Source organism: Rhinolophus hipposideros (assembly GCF_964194185.1).
Source record: "Rhinolophus hipposideros genome assembly, chromosome: 8".
Classification (NCBI taxonomy): domain Eukaryota; kingdom Metazoa; phylum Chordata; class Mammalia; order Chiroptera; family Rhinolophidae; genus Rhinolophus; species Rhinolophus hipposideros.
In genome coordinates this window covers 64941968-64961177 of record NC_138054.1, presented here as the reverse complement: position 1 = coordinate 64961177, position 19210 = coordinate 64941968, and the positions used below count along the sequence as shown (strand labels likewise).

The 19210-nt window shown below is 37.5% G+C and overlaps 2 protein-coding genes and 1 pseudogene across 8 annotated transcripts in view; 2 read left to right on the top strand and 1 right to left on the bottom strand.

The window, feature by feature from the left end:
* The window catches only part of ST3GAL3 (ST3 beta-galactoside alpha-2,3-sialyltransferase 3), a 170749-nt gene that overhangs the window by 16023 nt on the left and 135516 nt on the right, over positions 1–19210 (top strand). For all 6 annotated transcript variants that reach the window (XM_081055715.1, XM_081055716.1, XM_081055712.1 and 3 more), the window contains exon 2: positions 360–504. In XM_081055715.1, the coding sequence (XP_080911841.1) occupies positions 390–504 (115 nt within the window). In that variant the 5' untranslated portion in view covers positions 360–389. The remainder of the gene's footprint in view (positions 1–359; positions 505–19210) is intronic.
* On the top strand, positions 5235–5801 carry LOC308500927 (large ribosomal subunit protein uL22-like; annotated as a pseudogene). Its single transcript has one exon. The product of its transcript is annotated as a large ribosomal subunit protein uL22-like (transcript).
* LOC308500570 (histone H3.3A-like) lies at positions 17903–18313 on the bottom strand (the record flags this gene model as incomplete). The annotated part of the gene is made up of 1 exon (XM_081055718.1): positions 17903–18313. The coding sequence occupies one exon, from the start codon at positions 18311–18313 to the stop codon at positions 17903–17905; it is 411 nt and encodes a 136-aa protein (XP_080911844.1).

Genomic DNA, 19210 nt, shown 5'->3' with positions numbered 1-19210 from the left:
ATGGTGGCATGGATGGAGAATAGTGATGGTGGGGAAGGGATATGATTTGGTACTTATTTGGGAGGTTGGAATTGCCAGAATTTGATTATTGATTGGATATTGGCAATGAGGGTGAGGTGGGACACAGGAGGACCGCTGAGTTCTGGCTTGGATGCTGAGTGACTGGCAAAGCTGTTTCTTGACGTGGGGATGAGCACGTGGGAGGACGCAGTGCCATGAACTCACTGGTAGTTCCAGGTTGTTCTTCATTTGGAATTCTCCTATAAATGCTTATTTAAGATAGAGTATATCAATAACATGATTGCTTTATCTTTTAAGACCTAAATTGGTTTTTTTGTGTGTGTTTTTTATTTTTTTAGGTCATGTAGGAAATCGTAAATCATGTGAAGATGGGACTCTTGGTATTTGTGCGCAATCTGCTGCTAGCCCTCTGCCTTTTTCTGGTACTGGGATTTTTGTATTATTCTGCATGGAAGCTACATTTACTCCAGTGGGAGGACTCCAGTAAGTATGGTCACTCTAGCCTACCCCCAGGAAATGCCTGTTGCAGATCAGTTAACTGGGTTTTCGTGTGGCTGCAATGCTCTCATGTTCTTCAGAGATGGGCAGTGTTCGTAAACTGACCATTTCTGGAATTTAGGCTTAGAAATTGACTACCACTTTTGTTGCTGTAGGTTAAGAACTTTATTTTTTAAACTGCATGCCATAGCAAATCCTTTTATGAACTCAGTGAGAATGTGCTATTCAATAAAAAACTCAAACTCTATCCGTACTTCTAGTTCTTGAATGTTGTTTTTTCTAATTACTCTAGTGTATTGCTGCTCCCACGTGCACTTTATTGCCTTAGGGCTTGGGCTCCCACGTGCACTTTATTGCCTTAGGGCTTAGGGCTTGCCTTAGGCTTAAAGTTGGTTTTCTTTTGCTCTAAAAATATTCATTTTTCATTTTTTTTCAATTTTCAATTTAATATTGCCTTTGTTTTATTTTCCCTGAAAAAATTTTGTTTACTTAATCTTTTTAGCCTTTGCTGGTACTGAACTTGTACCTGGATAGAGTAACGGCTTTCCCCCCCTAACCAGTAACTCCTAATCCCTTTCTTCCACTTGTACTTAGCTCTCGTGTAACCCAGCATGGCTGCCTGAACCCTCTGACAGGGTTTTGATTTACCCAGTGTTGCCTGCGTTGTGGTTTTAGGCTTGCAGGTGAAGGGCTTGTATTGAGTGGCACCAAGCTCTACACATCCTTTTCTTGGCTATAGCTTGAAGGATCACATCGTGACCATAAGTAGTTTTCCTTTTTGGTTCTTTTGTCTGAAGGCTGCTTGAGCTTGGTGTAGGAAATATTGCTTAGTTTGTTCTGATTCCTAGTGAATGTGTTTTCTCTAAAGTAGTTTTATTATTACAAACATCTACCAGTTAACAAATGTAGAAGTCACTTGAGAATAGTCTCTAGGTATGAGGTTAAGATGAGTTCAGATGAGTTGGAAGAGGCAACTGCCAATTGGCCTTGTATTGAGACCTTCACATGGGAACTATTCCTATGAAGTAGTTCATTTATTTCTCACATGCCCCAAACTGAAGCAGTTTCAAGCCAATTTTTAGGAAAATGCCTAAAAAAACTACACCTAGGCATATAATTTTTAAAACTACAGAAAATCAAAGATAAAGAAAAAAAATCCTGAAAGACACCAGAAGAAAAAAAAAACACCTTACCCGTACAGGTACACAAATAAGAATCACATCTACTTCACCTCAGAAATCATGCAAGCAAGAAGAGACTAGAGTGAAATATTTAAAGTGTTAAAAGAAAATCCACACCAGCCTAGAATTCTATAACCTGTGAAATTATTCTTTAAAAGTGAATGAGAAATAAAGACGCTTAAACAAAAATTGAGGGAATTTGTTTCTAATGGACTGCCTTTCAAGAAATGTTTTTTAAAAGTTCTTTAGAGGGCTGGCCCTGTGGCTCAGGTGGTTGGAGCTCCGTGCTCCTAACTCCAAAGGCTGTCGGTTTGATTCCCGCGTGGGCCAGTGGGCTCACAACCACAAAGTTGCCAGTTCAACTCCTCGAGTCCTGCAAGGGATGGTGGGCTGTGCCCCCTGCAACTAACAACGGCAACTGGACCTGGAGCTGAGCTACGCCCTCCACAACTAAGACTGAAAGAACAACAACTTGAAGCTGAATGGCACCCTCCACAACTAAGATTGAAAGGACAACTTGACTTGAAAAAAAGTCTTGGAAATACACACTGTTCCCCAATAAAGTCCTGTTCCCCTTCCCCAATAAAATCTTTAAAAAAATAAAAGTTCTTTAGAGAGAAGGAAATAATATTGGTCAGAAACTCAGATCTACATAAAGAAAGGAAGAGCATTGGAGAAAGAATAAGTAGAGGTAAAATAGGAACTTTTATTTTTCTTATTTTTAATTCATCTAACAGATAACAGTTTATTCAAAATAATAATTCCAGCAACATATTTGATTATGTATGCTTATATAGAGATCATATAGGTGTGTGTGTGCATGCGTGCCTACTTATATATACGTGAAATGAATGATAGCAATGATACAAAGGATAGAAGGTAAGAATTAGGATTATTTTGTTACTATAAGGTACTCACACTACCTGTGTAGTAGTATAGTGTTCTTTGGAAGTGGATTTGAATTAGTTGTAAATATATATTGTAAACTGTAGGGCTACTATTAAAAGTAAAAGCAGAAGTATAACCAATATGCTAAGAAAAGGAAGAACACGGCATCATAAAACGCTCAATTAAAAAAACAAAAAGATATGAAAAGTGGAAGACAAAGATAGGAAAAAAGAACAGGGCAACAAATAGAAACAGTAATGAATATAGTTAGTATTACTCCAACTATATCAATAATCACTTTGAACATCAGTGGTCTAAATGTAACACCCTTAAAAATGAAATACTTAGGTATAAATCTAACAAAATATGTACAAGATCACATGAGGAAAACTACAAAACTGTAATAACAAAATCAAAGAACTAAAGAAATGGAGAGATATTCCATGTTCATGGCTAGGGACACTCAATATTGTCAAGATGTCAAGTTCTTCCCAACTTGATCTATAGATTCAAGGCAATCCCAATAAAAATCCTAGCAAGTTATTTTATGGATACCAAGAAACTGAATCTAATGTTTATATGGAGAGGCAAAAGACCCAGAATAGCCAACACAACATTGTAGAAGAATAACAAAGTTGGAGGACTAGCATTACCTGACTTCAAGACTTACTCTAAAGCTACAGTAATCTAGATAGTGTGGTATTGGGAAAAGAATAGAAAAATAGATCAGTGGAACAGAATAAAGGGCCCAGAAATAGACTTATGTGAATACAGTCAACTGATCTTTGTCAAAGGAGCAAAGGCAATACAATGGAGGAAAAGATAGTCTTTTCAACAAGTGGTGCTGGAACAACTGAATACCAAAATGTAGGGGGGAAAACAGATTACAGACACTTTTAAAATTTTTTTTTAAAGATTTTATTGGGGAAGGGGAACAAGACTTTATTGGGGAACAGCGTGTACTTCCAGGAGTTTTTCCAAGTCAAGTTGTTCTTTCAATCTTAGTTGTTCAATTTTAGTTGTGGAGGGCGCAGCTCAGCTCCAGGTCCAATTGCCGTTGTTAGTTGCAGGGGGCACATCCCACCATCCCTTGTGGGAGTCGAGGAATCGAACTGGTAACCTTGTGGTTGAGAGCCCACATTTGGTCAAGGAATCGAACTGGTAATCTTGTGGTTGAGAGCCCACAGTGAGAGCCCACTGGCCCATGTGGGAATCAAACCGGCAGCCTTTGGAGTTAGGAACATGGAGCTCCAACCGCCTGAGCCACTGGGCTGGCCCCGATTCTAGACACTTTTCATGAAAATTAGTACAAAATGTATTGCAGACCTAAATGTACCAATTAAATGGAAAACACAAAACTACATAATATTTTTAGAAGATAAAGGAGAAAAACCCAGATGACCTTGGGTTTGGTAATGACTTTTTAGATACAACACAGGCACAATCCATGGAAGAAATAACTGATAAACTGGACTTCATTAAAATTAAAATCTTTTGTTCTGTGAAGAGAAGGAAAAGAGAAGGCATATATTGGGAGAAAACGTTTGTAAAAGACATATCTGATACAGGTCTATGATCCAAAATATATAAAGAACTCTTAAAACTCAACAATAAGAACACAGACAACCCAATTAAAAACCGAGCCAAAGACCTCACCAAAGAAGGTATACAGGTGGAAAATAAACATATGAAAAGATGCTTGATATTGTTTGTCATCAGGGAAATGCAAATTAAAACAATAGTGAGATACCATTACACACCTATTAGAATGGCCAAAATCTACAACACTGGCAGCACCTAATGCTGACGAGGATCTGGAACATCAGGAACTCTCAATCATTGATGGTGAGAAGGCAAAATGATACAGCTACTTTAGAAAATAGTTTCCTACAAAACTAAACATACGCTTACTCAAATTCCAGCAATTGCATTCCTTGGTATTTACCCAAAGGAGTTGAAAACTTATGTTTAACCAAAAACCTGCACGTGGATGTTTATAGCAGCTTTATTCACAATTGCCAAAAATTGGAAGCAACCAGGATGTCCTTCAGTAGTTGAATAGATGAATAAACAGTGGTATATCCAGACAGTGGAATATTATTCAGTGCTAAAAGGAAATGAGCTATCAAGTCTTGAAAAGACATGGAGGAACCTTAATGCGTGTTGGTAAGTGAAAGAAGCCAATCTGAAAATGCTATGTACTGTATGATTCCAATTATATGACGTTCTGGAAAAGGCAAAACTGTGGAGACAGTAAAAAGATTAGTCGTCTAGCGTTAGGGGTGGAGGGAGGGATTAATAGGCAGGGCACAAAGAATTTAGGGCAGTAAATCTGTATGATTTTATAATGATGAATATATATCATTATACTTCTGTTTAAACACAGACTGTATAGCACAGACTGTACTGAATGTAATGTAAATTGTAGACTTTGGGTAATAATGTATCAATGTAGGTACATCAGTTTTACACCTGTACTGGTGGGGGATACCATTAATGGGGGAGGGTATGCATGTGTGGGGGCAGGGGGTGGATGGGTACTTTGTACTTTCTCCTCCATTTGCTGTGAACCTAAAACTGCTCTAAAAAAGTCTTAATAAAGTATTTAGAGTTATTCCCATAAGTAGCCTGAGGTGATCTCTGAACATGCTTTGTTATTTGCTTGACCCAGAGAACCCCACAAAGTCATGTAAATCGAGAGGTTCAAATCTACGTGTTCATCTTCAGAACACTTGTGAAACTGCCCAGGCCCTCATGCTATCCGAAAAGCCACCAAGTATCTAAAGGATGTCACTTTACAGAAGCAACGTGTGCCATTCCATCGGTACAATGGTGGAGTTGGGAGGTGGGCCCAGGCTGGACACTGGTGTTGGACGCAGGGTCAGGGGCCGAAAAAAAGTGCAGAATTTTTACTGTACATGCTTAAAAATGCAGAGAGTGATGCTAAACTTCAGGGTGTAGATGTGGAGTCTCTGGTCACTGAGCAGAGCCAGGTGAACAAAGCTCCCAGGGTGCGGCTCAGAGCTTAACAAGGCTCACGGGCGGGGTAACCCACACATGACCTCCCCCTGCCACACTGAGATGGTCCTAACTGAGAAAGAGCAGCGTGTTCCTAAGCCAGAAGAGGAGGCTGCTCAGGAGAAAAAGATCCCCATAAGTGTACTCCCACAAACTTACGGCCTGGGAGTAAGTGCAGCATCAGATATATGCTAATAAAAGTTAAAAAAGTATTTAGAATTATCATACTCTGTATATGTGCATGTATATGCAGACATGTGCATTTATAGTATATAAAAATATATGTACACGTATTTAAATAAGTTAACGAATCAACAGAGTCTTGGAGTTAGAAAGGTTGGATGTGCTTCAGTTCATCTCCAAAATGGAGATAAAATACTTACATTTCTCTTGGCTCTGATGCTTTATTCAGGGCAGTGTTTTATATAAGGGTTGGGTAGTTGCCTTTTATCAATAAAACTGATTCCAATGGTCCATGTCATGGAAGCTTTACGTATTTTAATTTTTATTTATTTTATTTAATACATTAAAGTAGATATTTTGTAGGATTAATCCTGTATTATGGGACCTTGAAAAATTCACACTACCACGTTTATCGATATAGCTATTCCTTTTGTGTTCTTGCTTATATTTACAAACGATCGTCACCAGAGAGATTATAAAGTATGCATTATAGATTTCATTGCTATGGAGAATACTATCTGGCAAGTTAGCTGGAGTTTGGGTCTGATATTAGGAAAAGGATAGATTTAACTTAGCTTAATAAACACAGGAAATTATATTAATTCCTACTTTTTCATCTTAAAAATTAAATGGAGGCTGGCATTTCCTGCCTGTGGCTTAGGGTGGCACTCTGTTTCTGATGATAATGGCGTAAGTGGTATCAGGCTTGCCCTCCTTCTATAAACAGCTATAAAACTGGATAAAGTAAATGAAGCAACTCTTGTCAAGCAGTGGATAATAACTAGTGTAAAATTTCAGTCACCAAGAGAAGGAAAACTCATGAGGTAAGCTCCACAGTTGCTCAGTTCTCTTTTGGGGAAGAATTTCCCAACCTTGTTCAGAGAGCTGGGATCTAAACAGACTTCGGTGCTTTCACTAAGCAGAAGAGGCAGAGATCAGAGTTCAGGGCAGCTGAAGTGGTTGGAATCTGTGGAATGGGCAATCACTGAGTAGAGAATTCTTGAGAGAGCGTTTCCGAAGTCTGGAGGGGAATTCCTGTGAGTCTGTAGCTGAGGACTGGGCTATATATGCACAGGGCAAAACCACCTGAGGCTTAATCATATAGATACCCTGTTTCCCCGAAAACAAGACCTAGCTGGACAGTCAGCTCTAATGCTTCTTTTGGAGCAAAAATTAATATAAGACCCAGTATTATATTATATTATATTATATTATATTATATTTTATATCCAGTCTTATAGTAAAATAAGACTGGGTCTTATATTAATTTTTGCTCCAAAAGACACTTTAGAGCTGATTGTCTGGCTAGGTCTTATTTTTGGGGAAACACCGTAGCAGTTGCTACAGGATGAAAGTGGAGGTCCAGCAGTGTTGGGGGTAAGGAAGTGCCAGGAACTTTGAAGTTACAGCCCTGCAAGAGTGAAGAGATTTCAGTAACACTTTAACACTCCTGGCATCCAGCTGAGATACCAGAAAGGCTGTGCCTTAGGAATAAACATTTCAGTCTAGAGTAAGACCTATTCAAGACTCACCCTAACAAGGCCTAAAACCAAGCCCCAGCAAGGCAGATTTGGAAGGTTGGGTCCCATCAAGTTAGAGAAGTAAAAAATACCATGGACTTTCCTCAGTTACATACTAAACATAACATAAAATGTTGGTTACACAGGTTTAAAGTGGTCAGGCAGTAATTGAACTGCCTGTTAAAATACAAATCAACATTCTCCAGAGGAAGATAACAGTATCATAGTTTCTACATGTAATATCCACAGGGTCCAGTGTTCAATAAGAAGTTACTAGACATACAAACAAACAGGAAACTATCCATATGCAAGGAAAAAAACTAAGACATGATTTCATCAAATGAGATGGCCCAGATATTGGATTCAACAGATGAAGTAGCTGTTGTGAATAATACAAAGAATTACAGGAAAATACAGTGAACAAATGTAGTCTCAGCCGAGAAATTGAAATTATAAAAGAACCAAATGCAAATTCTAGAACTGAAAAGTATAGTAACAGAAATGAAGATCTCACCTAACAATAGACTGGGTGTCAATGAATTTCAAGAGAGTGCGTTCGAAGTTATCCAATCTGAACGACAGAAAGAAAGTATATTGAAGAAAAATGAACAGAGTCTCAGGGAAAATACAAAATTGTCCACTATATGTGAGAATTGGGCAGAAAAGACACGAAGAAATAATGGCCAAAAAATTCCTAAATTTGGTGAAAAACATTGACTTAGGGATCTAAGAAGCTCCGCAAACTCAAAGAAGGATAAATATTGGGGGGTAGGGGTGGGGGATCTAGGACATCATAGTAAAACTTCTGAAATTAAAAAAAGCAAAAATTTTGAAAGCAGATAGAGAAAAGGAAACGTTACATGTGGGGATAAGAAATTCCACTGACATTTTGCCATAAACAATAGAGATCAGAACACATTGAAAGATCTTCAAAGTGTTGACAGAAAAATACCCAAAATCGGGGCCGGCCTGGTGGCTTAGGTGGTTAGAGCTCTATGCTCCTAACTCTGAAGGCTGCCGGTTTGATTCCCACATGGGCCAGTGGGCTCTCAACCACAAGGTTGCCAGTTCAATTCCTCGAGTCCCGCAAGGGATGGTGGGCTCCACCCCCTGCACCTAAAATTGAACGCGGCACCTTGAGCTGAGCTGCCACTGAGCTCCTGGATGGCTCAGCTGGTTGGAGCGCATCCGCTCAACCACAAGGTTGCCAGTTTGACTCTGGCAAGGGATGGTGGGCTGTGCCCCCTGCAACTAGAAAATGGCAACGGGACCTGGAGCTGAGCTGCTCCCTCCACAACTAAGACTGAAAAGACAACAACTTGAAGCTGAACGGCACCCTCTACAACTAAGATTGAAAGGACAACTTGACTTGGAAAAAAGGCCTGGAAGTACACACTGTTCCCCAATAAAGTCCTGTTCCCCTTCCCCAATAAAATCTTTAAAAAAAAAATACCCAAAACCTGTCATCCCAGAACACTTTATCTAATGAAAATATCTTTTACAAATAAGGATGAAATGAAGACATTTTCCAATAAGCAAAAGTTAAGATAATTTGTTGCTAGCAGAACTGCATTACCGAAAAATGCTAAAGCATATCCCTCAGGCCAACGGGAAGTGATACCAGATGGAAACTTGGATGTATAGGAAAAAATGAAGATTACTGGAAATGGTAAATAATGGGCAAATATAAAATACTCTTTTTTCCTTTCTTATAACTTTCTTAAAAGACAGTTGCTTAAAGCAAAAGCAATAACCCTGTAAAGCGGGGTTTAGAACATACATAATTAAGGATAATACAATATTTCTAAGGACTTTAAGGTTGATTCACCATTTAAAAATTAATGAATGTGATCATTAATAGACTGTGAACATTAATAGACTAAAGAAGAAAAAACATATCTTAATAGTTGCAGAAAAAAAACACATTTGACCAGGTATCAAAATCTATAGTAAAGCTACAGTAATTAAAGCTGTCATACCAGCACAGAAAGAAATGAATAGATGAATAGGTAAGACAGTTCACAGCTTAGCACAAATCAAAGTAGTAGCACCACACTGTACTAGTAGTTACTGTATTTTTCACTACCACACACAGAAAAAAAACAGTTTCGCTTAAGAATGTTCTTGATGAAACATTTAATTTCACTAAGTCTTGACTTTTGAGTATGTATTATTTTACTAAAAGCAAACTTGAAGGTGAAATGAGAAATATGCATAAGTATGCATGAAAGCACCACTATTGCACAGTGAAATTTTATTATTGTCTCAAGGAAAAGCACTGTATAATTGAACTGCAAACCAAAGTAGCTGCTCCTTTGGTGGAACACCATTTTTACTTGAAAAAAATGACTGACAGGCAAACTGTGGTTATTTAGACTTGGGTATTTGGCAGACCTTTTCTCAAAAATGAATGAAGTAGGGGCCGGCCCGGTGGCTCAGGCGGTTAGAGCTCTATGCTCCTAACTCCAAAGGCTGCAGGTTCGATTCCCACATGGGCCAGTGGGCTCTCAACCACAAGGTTGCCAGTTCAATTCCTCGACTCCCGCAAAAGATGCTGGGCAGTGCCCCCTGCAACTAAGATTGAACATGGCATCTTGAGCTGAGCTGCCGCTGTGCTCCCTGATGGCTCAATCTGTTGGAGCGTATCCTCAACCACAAGGTTGCCAGGTCCCTGCAACTAGCAACGGCAATTGGACCTGGAGTTGAGCTGCGCCCTCCACAACTAAGACTGAAAAGACAACAACTTGAAGCTGAACGGCACCCTGCACAACTAAGATTGAAAGGACAACTTGACTTGGAAAGAAAAAAAAGTCCTGGAAGTACACACTGTTCCCCAATAAAGTCCTGTTTCCCTCCCCCAATAAAAAAAACTTAAAAAAAAAAAAGTGAATGAAGTAAAGATGTTGCTTGAAGGGAAACAACTTTTTTTTTTTTTGCTGTGATAAAACTTGAGCTTTTGAGTAAAAATTAGAATTCCGTAAACCTTTATATTTGCCGCTGTGAAACTGGCACCTTCTCAATATTTAAATGCTTTTCTGATGAGATTGATATTCATATTAACAAGTGTGATTTTTTGATATAATGAATGTGAAAACATTGGAAACTACATAACTCATTTAACCACCAATGTCCAAATGACCACTGTTATGTTACCAAATCATGCTTGGATAAAAGATTTTTTCAAAGTATAAGACCAGTGGATTTTAATGTAATTATTAAAATGTTCATTGATATGATTTCAGGCTCAATATTGCCACTAACCTTTAAGGAACTACTGCTTTTCGAATTTTGATGTAGTATCAAAGAGGAATATGCATAATCACCTGAAATGTTATTATAATACTCCTTCCTCTTCAAGCTATCTGTGAGAAGCCAAAATTTTTTTCATATTATTCATTCAAAACAAATTTTTTTTTGTTACAATTGACATACACTACTATTAGTTTCAGATGTACAACATACTGATTAGACCTTGCAAAGACCTTGCAATAAATCGAATACCCTTCTCAAATCATAGTTATTACAATATTATTGACTATATTCCCTATGCTGTACTTTAATCTTGTGACTATTTTTATAATTGGCAATTTGTTCTTCTTCATCCCTTTCACCTTTTCACCCATTCTCCCAACCTCACCCCCCATCTGGCAACCATCAGTTTGTTCTCTGTGTCTGTGCTTTTTTTCTGTTTTGTTTGTTCATTTATTTTTTACTTTCCAAATATAAATAAAATCGTATGGTATTTGTCTTTCTTTCTCCGACTTATTTCACTTAGCATAATGCCCTCTAGGTCCATCCATATTGTTGCAAATGGCAAGATTTCATTCCTTTTTACGGCTGAGTAATATTCCATTATATATAGGAGCTATGTACCACATCTTTTCTATCCATTTGTCTATTGATAGACACCTAGGTTGTTTCCATATCTTGGCTATTGTAAATAATGCTTCAGTGAACACAGGGGTGCATATATCTTTTTGAATTAGTATTTTTGATTTTTGGGGGATAAATACCTAGAAGTGGAATTGCTGGGTCATATGGTAGTTCTATTTACATTTTTTTTGAGGAACCTATATACTGATTTCCACAATGGCTGCACCAATTTACAGTTCCACCAACAATGCATGAGGGTTACCTTTCCTCCACATCCTTGATAATCAGAACTTGTTGATTTATTTGTGGTAGCCATTCTGACAGGTGTGAGGTAATACCTCATTGTGGTTTTGATTTGTATCTCCCTAATGATTAGTGATGTTGAGCATCTTTTCATATGTCTGTTGGCCATCTATATGTCCTCTTTGGAGAATGTCTTTTTAGGTCCTCTGCCCATTCTTAAATCAGATTGTTTGAGGTTTTTTGGTGTTAAGTGGTTTGAGTTCCTTATATGTTTTTGGACATTAACCCTTTATCAGATGTATCATTATTGGATATCTTCTCCCATTCATTAGGCTGTGTTTTTGTTTCGTTGATGGTTTCCTTCACTGTGCAAAAACTTTTTAGTTTGATGTATTCCCATTTGTTTATTTTTTTCTTTTGTTTCCCTTGCCCAAGGAGGCATATCCAAAAATAATATTGCTAAGAGCAATGTCAAAGAATTTACTGCCTATGTTTTCTTCTAGGAGTTTTATGGTTTAAGATCGTTAATCCATTTTAAATTTATTCTTGTATATGTTGTAAGAAAGTGTCCTAGTTTCATTTTTTGCATATATCTGTCCAGTTTTCCCAACATTATTTGTTGAAGAGACTGTCTTTACCCCATTGTATATTCTTGCCTCCTTTGTCATAGATTAATGACCAGATAGATGTGGGTTTATTTCTGGGCTCTCTATTGTGTTCCATTGATCTAAGTGTCTGTTTTTATGCCAGTACCATGCTGTTTTGATTATTATAGGCTTGTACTATAATTTGATGTCTTCAACTTTGCTCTTCTTTCTCAATATTGCTTTTGGCTGTTCTGGGTCTTTTGTGGTTCTATATAAATTTTAGGGTTACTTGTTCTAGTTCTATGAAAAATGCCATTAGTAAATTGGTAGGGATTGCATTAAATCTGTAGATTGCTTTAGGAATTTTAACATTTTAACAATGTTAATTCTTCCTGTCTATGAGCACAGTATCGCCTTCCATTTGTTTGTATCTTCAGTTTCTTTCTTCAGTGTCTCACAATTTTCCAAGTACAGGTGTTTTACTTCCTGGGTTAAGTTCATTCCTGTGTATTTTATTCTTTTTGATGCATTGTAAGTGGAATTCTTTTTTTAATTTATCTTTCTGATAGTTTGTTATTGGTGTATAAAAATGCAACCAATTTTTGAATATTAATTTTGCATCCTGCTACTTTACCGAATTCATTTATTAGTTCTAATAGTTTTTGCTGGAATTTTTAGGATTCTCTTAAATTGTATCATGTCATCTACAAATAATGACAGTTTTACTTCCTCCTTTCCAATTTGGATGCTTTTATTTCTTTTTCTTGTCTTATTGCTGTGGCTAGGACTTCCAGTACTATGTTGAATAAAAGTGGTGAAAGTGGACATCCATGTCCTGTTCCTAATTTTAAGGAGAATGCTTTCAGCTTTTCATAACTGAGTATGATGTTAGCTATAGGTTTGTCATATATGGCCTCTGTTATGTTGAGGTATGTTCCCTCTATTTCCACTTTTCTGAGAGTTTAATCATAAGTGGATGTTAGATTTTTTCAAAAGCTTTTTCTGCATTTATTGATAATGATTTTTATCCTTCATTTTGTTTATGTGATGTATCACAAGTGATTTGTAGATATTGAACCAATCTTGCATCCCAGGAATAAATAATTCCCACTTGATCATGGTGTGTGATCTTTTTAATGTATTGCTGAATTGAGTGTGCTAATATTTTGTTAAGGGTTTTTGCATCTATGTTCATCAGGGATATTGGCCTATAATTTTCTTTCTTTTTGTAGTGTCTTTGTCTGGTTTTGTTATCAGGGTAATGCTGGCTTCATAAAGTGAGTTTGGGAGCTTTCTCTCCTCTTCAATTTTTTGGAATAGTTTGAAAAGGATAGATATTAATTCTTCTTTGAATGTTTGGTAAAATTCACTTGTAAAGCCATCCAGTTCAGGACTTCTGTGGGTTGCAAGTTTTTGATTACTGATTCGATTTTGTTAGTAGTTATTGGTCTGTTCAAATTTTCTGTTACTTCGATTGTATGCGATATCAGAGGGGTAGTAGATTGGGGGAAGAGGTTATATCACTTTGTGAGGGATATAAATGATAAATGTTTAACTATTACATTGTTTTGTACACCTGAAACTAATTTTTTAAAAACAGGAAAAAATAATTTTTCTGTTTCTTGTTGATTCAGTCTTAAAAGATTGTATGTCTTCTAGAAATATATCCATTTCTTCCACATTGTCCAATTTGTTGGCATATAATTGTTCGTAGTATTTTCCTATATTCCTTTGTATTTCTGTGTTGTCAGTTGGCACATCTCCTCGTTCATTTCTGGGCCCTCTCCCTTTTTTTTCTTGATGAGTCTGGCCAGAGGTTTATCAATTTTGTTTATCTTTTCAAAAAACCAGTTCTTGGTTTCATTGATCTTTTTTTTTCTTCTTTTTTTCTATTTTTTGGTCTCTGTTTCATTTATTTCTTCTCTGGTCCTTTTCATTTCCTTCCTTGTACCGACTTTGGGCTTTGTTTATTCTTCTTTTTCTAGTTCCTTTAGATGTAAGGTTACGTTATTTGAGATTTCTCTTGTTTCTTGAGGTAAGCCTGTATTGCTATGAATTTCCCTCTTAGAACTGCTCTGGCTGTGTCCCATAGACTTTTGGGTGATGTTTTTAGTTTCATTTGTCTAAAGGTGTGTTTTGATTTCCTCCTTGATCTCATTGTTAACCCATTCATTGTTTAGTAGCATGTTATTTAGCCTCCACATGTTTGTGTGTTTTTCAGTTTTCTTCTTGTCCTTGACTTCTAGTTTCATACTGTTGTTATCAGAGAAGATGATTGATATGATTTCAGTCTTCTTAAATTTATTGTGACTTGTTTTGTGGCCTAACATGTGGTCTGTCCTGGAAAATGTTCCATGTACACTTGAAAACAATGCATACTCTGCTGCTTTTGGGTGAAATGTTCTAAAACTATGTATTAAGTCCACTTAGTCTAATGTGTCATTTAAGGCCACTGTTTCTTTGATTTTTTTTGTCTGGATGATCTATCCATTGATGTCAATAGGGTGTTAAAATCCTCTGCTATTATTGTATTACTGTTGATCTCTCCCTTTATGTCTGTCAATGTTTGCTTTATATATTTAGGTGTCCCTACATTGGGTGCATAGTCAAAACATTTCACAACAGATTGACTTAGAAACTGATGAAGTTGCAGATTTCTTTAAGTTGTGAATTAAAGAGATTTGCAGAAATGTAAAACAATGCCCTTCTTTCCCTACTAATTTTTTTTGAAAATAGTTATTTTTTTCTTAAAAGTGTATTATTTATGGTAATATCTAGTAGGTTTATTATTAATGTTAAGTGAATTCATATTTTTAAAATGTATTAGTTTTATTTTCAGTATAGTAAATATTAATATAATTATTAATCCATATACACAAACACTCTGGCATCCTCAGTAAGTTTTAAGAGTGTAAAAGCATCTTGATACCAAAAGTTTAAGAACCACTGTTTATTCTAGAGTCTTCAAAAGAGTGGAATTCAGGGATTGGTGGACTTTCAGAAGTAAGAGAATTTAGGGATTGGTTGACCTTTAGCTATGGATTCACAGTTACGTGACTAAGGTTGTTGAATTGGATGACAATGAGAAGCATGGTCATTGAAGTGAAGCTGTTGTTAATTGTCTGGTTTTCAGAAGCTTGTATAATGGTGTGAAGCTGTCATTGATTGACTTGGTTGGGTTTAAAACTAGTTCTGGTGGTTACTGCTTATTATAGAAAAAGAACAATCAATACTCTCCTAGATAGTTAGGAACCTTTTATTCTCAATGGAAAAGATGGGAAAAAATAGAAGGCACAACTCTTACAACTCAATAATTAAAAAGATAATCTAATTTTTAAAATGGGCAAAGGGTCTGGATAGCTATTTCTCCAAAGAAAATATAAAACTTGTCAACAAACTCATGAAAAGGTGTCCAACGTCATTAGTCACTGGGGAAATGCAAATCAAAATCACAGTGAGATACTAGGGAGGTTATATTCAAAATGACAGATAATAACAAGTGTTGGGGAGGATGTGGAGAAATTGGAGCCGTCATGCACTGCTTCTGGGAATGTAAAATGATGTAGTCACTTTGGAAAACAATTTGTCAGTTCCTTAAAAAGTTAAACATAGAGCTACCATTTTACCTAACAGTTCCACTCCTGGGTATAAACTCAAGAGAAACAAAAACATATGTTTACATTAAAACTCATTTGTGAACTTTCATAGCAGCATTATTCATAATAGCCAAAATTTGGAAATAACCCAAATGTCCATTAACTGATGAATGGATACATAAAATGTGGTATGTCTATACAACGGGATATTACTCAACAATATAAAGGAATAAGGTCCTGATAAATCCTACAACATGAACGAACCTTAAAAACTTCATGCTAAATGAAAGGAGCCAGTCGCAAAGGACCACATATTGTATGTAATATCTAAAATAGGCAAATCCGTAGAGACAAAAAATAGATTATGTGGTTGTTTAAGACTGGTGGGATAGGGGAAGACAGCTAAAGAGTATAGAGTGGGTCTTCCTTAACCATTATCTGCCAAAGCCACAGCAGGGTGGGCAGGAATGCCCTTCCCTGGGACTTGTGCAGATTTAGCAGTTAATTTCCTGTTGGTAGGGGTTTGGGACTGGGAATTCTAAGATTTAATAGTCACAGGCTATTTCAGTGTGGGCTTGGAATTTCTTTGGCTAAATAGTTCCATCAAAATCTTAAGAGGCCCACTGTAAAAATATTTTTTATTGATAATTGTGAAATATGAATGTGGATTGAGCATTTGATGATATTAAGAAGTCATTAACTTTGTCAGATGTGATAATGGTATTGTGGTCATGTAAAGAAGTGTCTTTGTGTTTTATAATTATGTCCAGAGGAAGTATTTAGCGATGAAACAGGATAATCTCAGGAACTTGTTTTAAAATTATGCAGCCAAAAAACAGAGGAGAAAAAAAGGGGTGGGGAAAGGGATAGAACGAAAAAAGAAAGGGAAGAATGAGGAAAGGAACAAAACTAGGAAGCCAGTAGCAAAATGTTTTAATTGTTTAATATATAGGATGGGTTCATTACATTCTTCTGTTTGTGTAGTTAGAAAACGTTCATTAAAAAAACAAATTAAACAAATTTTTTTGTAGGTAACTAACCACAGCTGCCAAAGATCTTATTAGACTCTGATTTTTTTACTCATTGACGTCAGTGCTCTTTCTTTCCCTCTAGCCCTTGAATTAATTTGTGGCTCCTTTGTGAAACCTTTTGAGACAGTAGGCTTTTAGAGTAGAAGACAATACTTTTAATCTGATCTTCTCCTGTGGGTTCACTCCCATTGTCAGGCAGGTAACTGTAGGTTGAAAAATGTTTTGGGGTACAGTTTTATCTCCTGTCATGGTTGCTGCTTGGAGGTGTTCCTTTAAAACCACTTCAACTCGTGATAGAAATGATACCATTTATGTAGAAAGGGGGGAAAAGTCTTGTACGTGTATGTTCAGATTTATACATATGTGTACACAAGTGTGTGTATATATATATATATATATATATATTACATATAGATTTGCATATATATGCGTAACATAACTGGAACCAAAAAACCCCAAATAATTGTGGTTGTCTTTAGGGAAGAAAATTGATAGCTGGATGAGAGAATATAGGATAAAAGGACGAATGGCCAAATCCTCAGGGAACTACCAACTAAGGGGTGAGCAACCCCTTTTAAAGTCACCCTGAATAACAGTGGTTCTTAAGCTTTTAAGAAAGCATGGGGAGAAGACTCAGCATTGAGAGCAAGAAGGAAAATCAGAGGAACAGTTTCAAAAAGGAAGGGGTACATGAAAAAAATAGAAAGAAGGAGTGCAAGGCCTGTGTGTGCCCTTTTTTTTTTTTTAAGTTTAATGTATTTTAATAGCAAACTTACAGGAACAGCACAGAAGACAGACAACATTAAAAACATGTACTTGCATGTAGGACAACTCAGTTAGAAAAGTATAGCGAATGGATGGAATCTACTGTATGATAAAAATGCTACAAACACCATTTAGTTGCCATCAATAAAAAATTTACTTGTTTTAAAAAAATCCAAATGCTGGCATTGTCCAGAAAATTTTAACAGGTTTATTTATAACTGTTATAAAGTTGAACTGCTGAAACTTGTTCACTGAAACTTTTGACTTGCGTTAATGCTTTGTCCCTGCATTTATATTAAAAATTCACACACAAATGAAAATGGAAAAACTGCCAATACCTGGTTTCTGTCCCCTATTTTTCCACTTGCAATCATATACTTAGATACCTTTTGACCCCATGGAAAAAAAAAAAACTAACAATCAGAACTACCAATAACAGGAAGAAGAGAAATTTTTTTTTTTTTTAAAGAATGAAATGTTTCCCATCATAGTGGATTCTTAAGCACGTTCTCCACGTATTCGGCGTGCTAGCTGGATGTCTTTTGGCATAATTGTTACACGTTTGGCATGTAGAGCACACAGGTTGGGATCTTCAAAAAGGCCAACCAGATAGGCCTCACTTGCCTCCTGCAAAGCACCAATAGCTGCACTCTGAAAGCGCAGATCTGTTTTGAAGTCCTGAGCAATTTCTCGCACCAGACGCTGGAAGGGAAGTTTGCGAATCAGAAGTTCAGTGGACTTCTGATAACGTCTAATTTCACGGAGTGCCACGGTACCAAGCCTGTAACGATGAGGTTTCTTCACCCCTCCAGCAGAGGGCGCACTCTTGCGAGCGGCTTTTGTAGCCAGTTGCTTCCTGGGTGCTTTACCACCGGTAGATTTGCGGGCAGTCTGCTTTGTACGAGCCATGGTACAGAGACCTCCTTACTTACCCCCCTTCTCCTTCAGCTGGAGCTTGGCGAGCTAGAGGCGGCGCTGGCGTTAGAGAGCAACGGCGGCGCCGCGGCGGCTGCGAACACAATTTGTGTGTGCCCTTTAACCCAGCGTTTCCACTTCTAGGAATTCATCTATAGGTGTTTTTGAACACTTGCGAAATGATGTATGTGCGAGATTATCTACTGCATCATTTTTTTTAAAGATTTTATTGAGGAAGGGGAACAGGACTTTATTGGGGGACAGTGTGTACTTTTAGGACTTCTTTTTTTTTTTCCAAGTCAAGTTGTTGTCCTTTCAATCCTAGTTGTGGAGGGTGCCGTTCAGCTTGAAGTTGTTGTCCTTTTCAGTCTTAGCTGTGGAGGGCGCAGCTCAGCTCCAGGTCCAGTTGCCTTTTCTAGTTGCAGGGGGCGCAGCCCACCATCCCTTGCGGGAGTTGAACTGGCAACCTTGTGGTTGAGAGGATGCGCTCCAACCAACTGAGCCATCTGGGAGCTCAGCGGCAGCTCAGCTCAAGGTGCCGTGTTCAATCTTAGTTGCAGGGGACGCTGCCCACCATCCCTTGCGGGACTCAAGGAATCAAACAGGCAATCTTGTGGTTGAGAGCCCACTGGCCCATGTGGGAATGGAACCGGCAGCCTTCGGAGTTAGGAGCATAGAGCTCCAACCGCCTGAGCCACTGGGCCGGCCCCCACTGCATCATTTTTTTGTTTATTTGTGTGCATCACTGTTTTTAATAACAAAGCTTGGAAGCAACTTCAGTGTTCACCAGGAGAGGCCAAGTCCACCCCTCCAGTGGGGTGCCCTACACCTGAAGAACAAGGAGGCTTTCTATGTGCTAATATGCAAAGATTTGTAAAATATATTGTGATG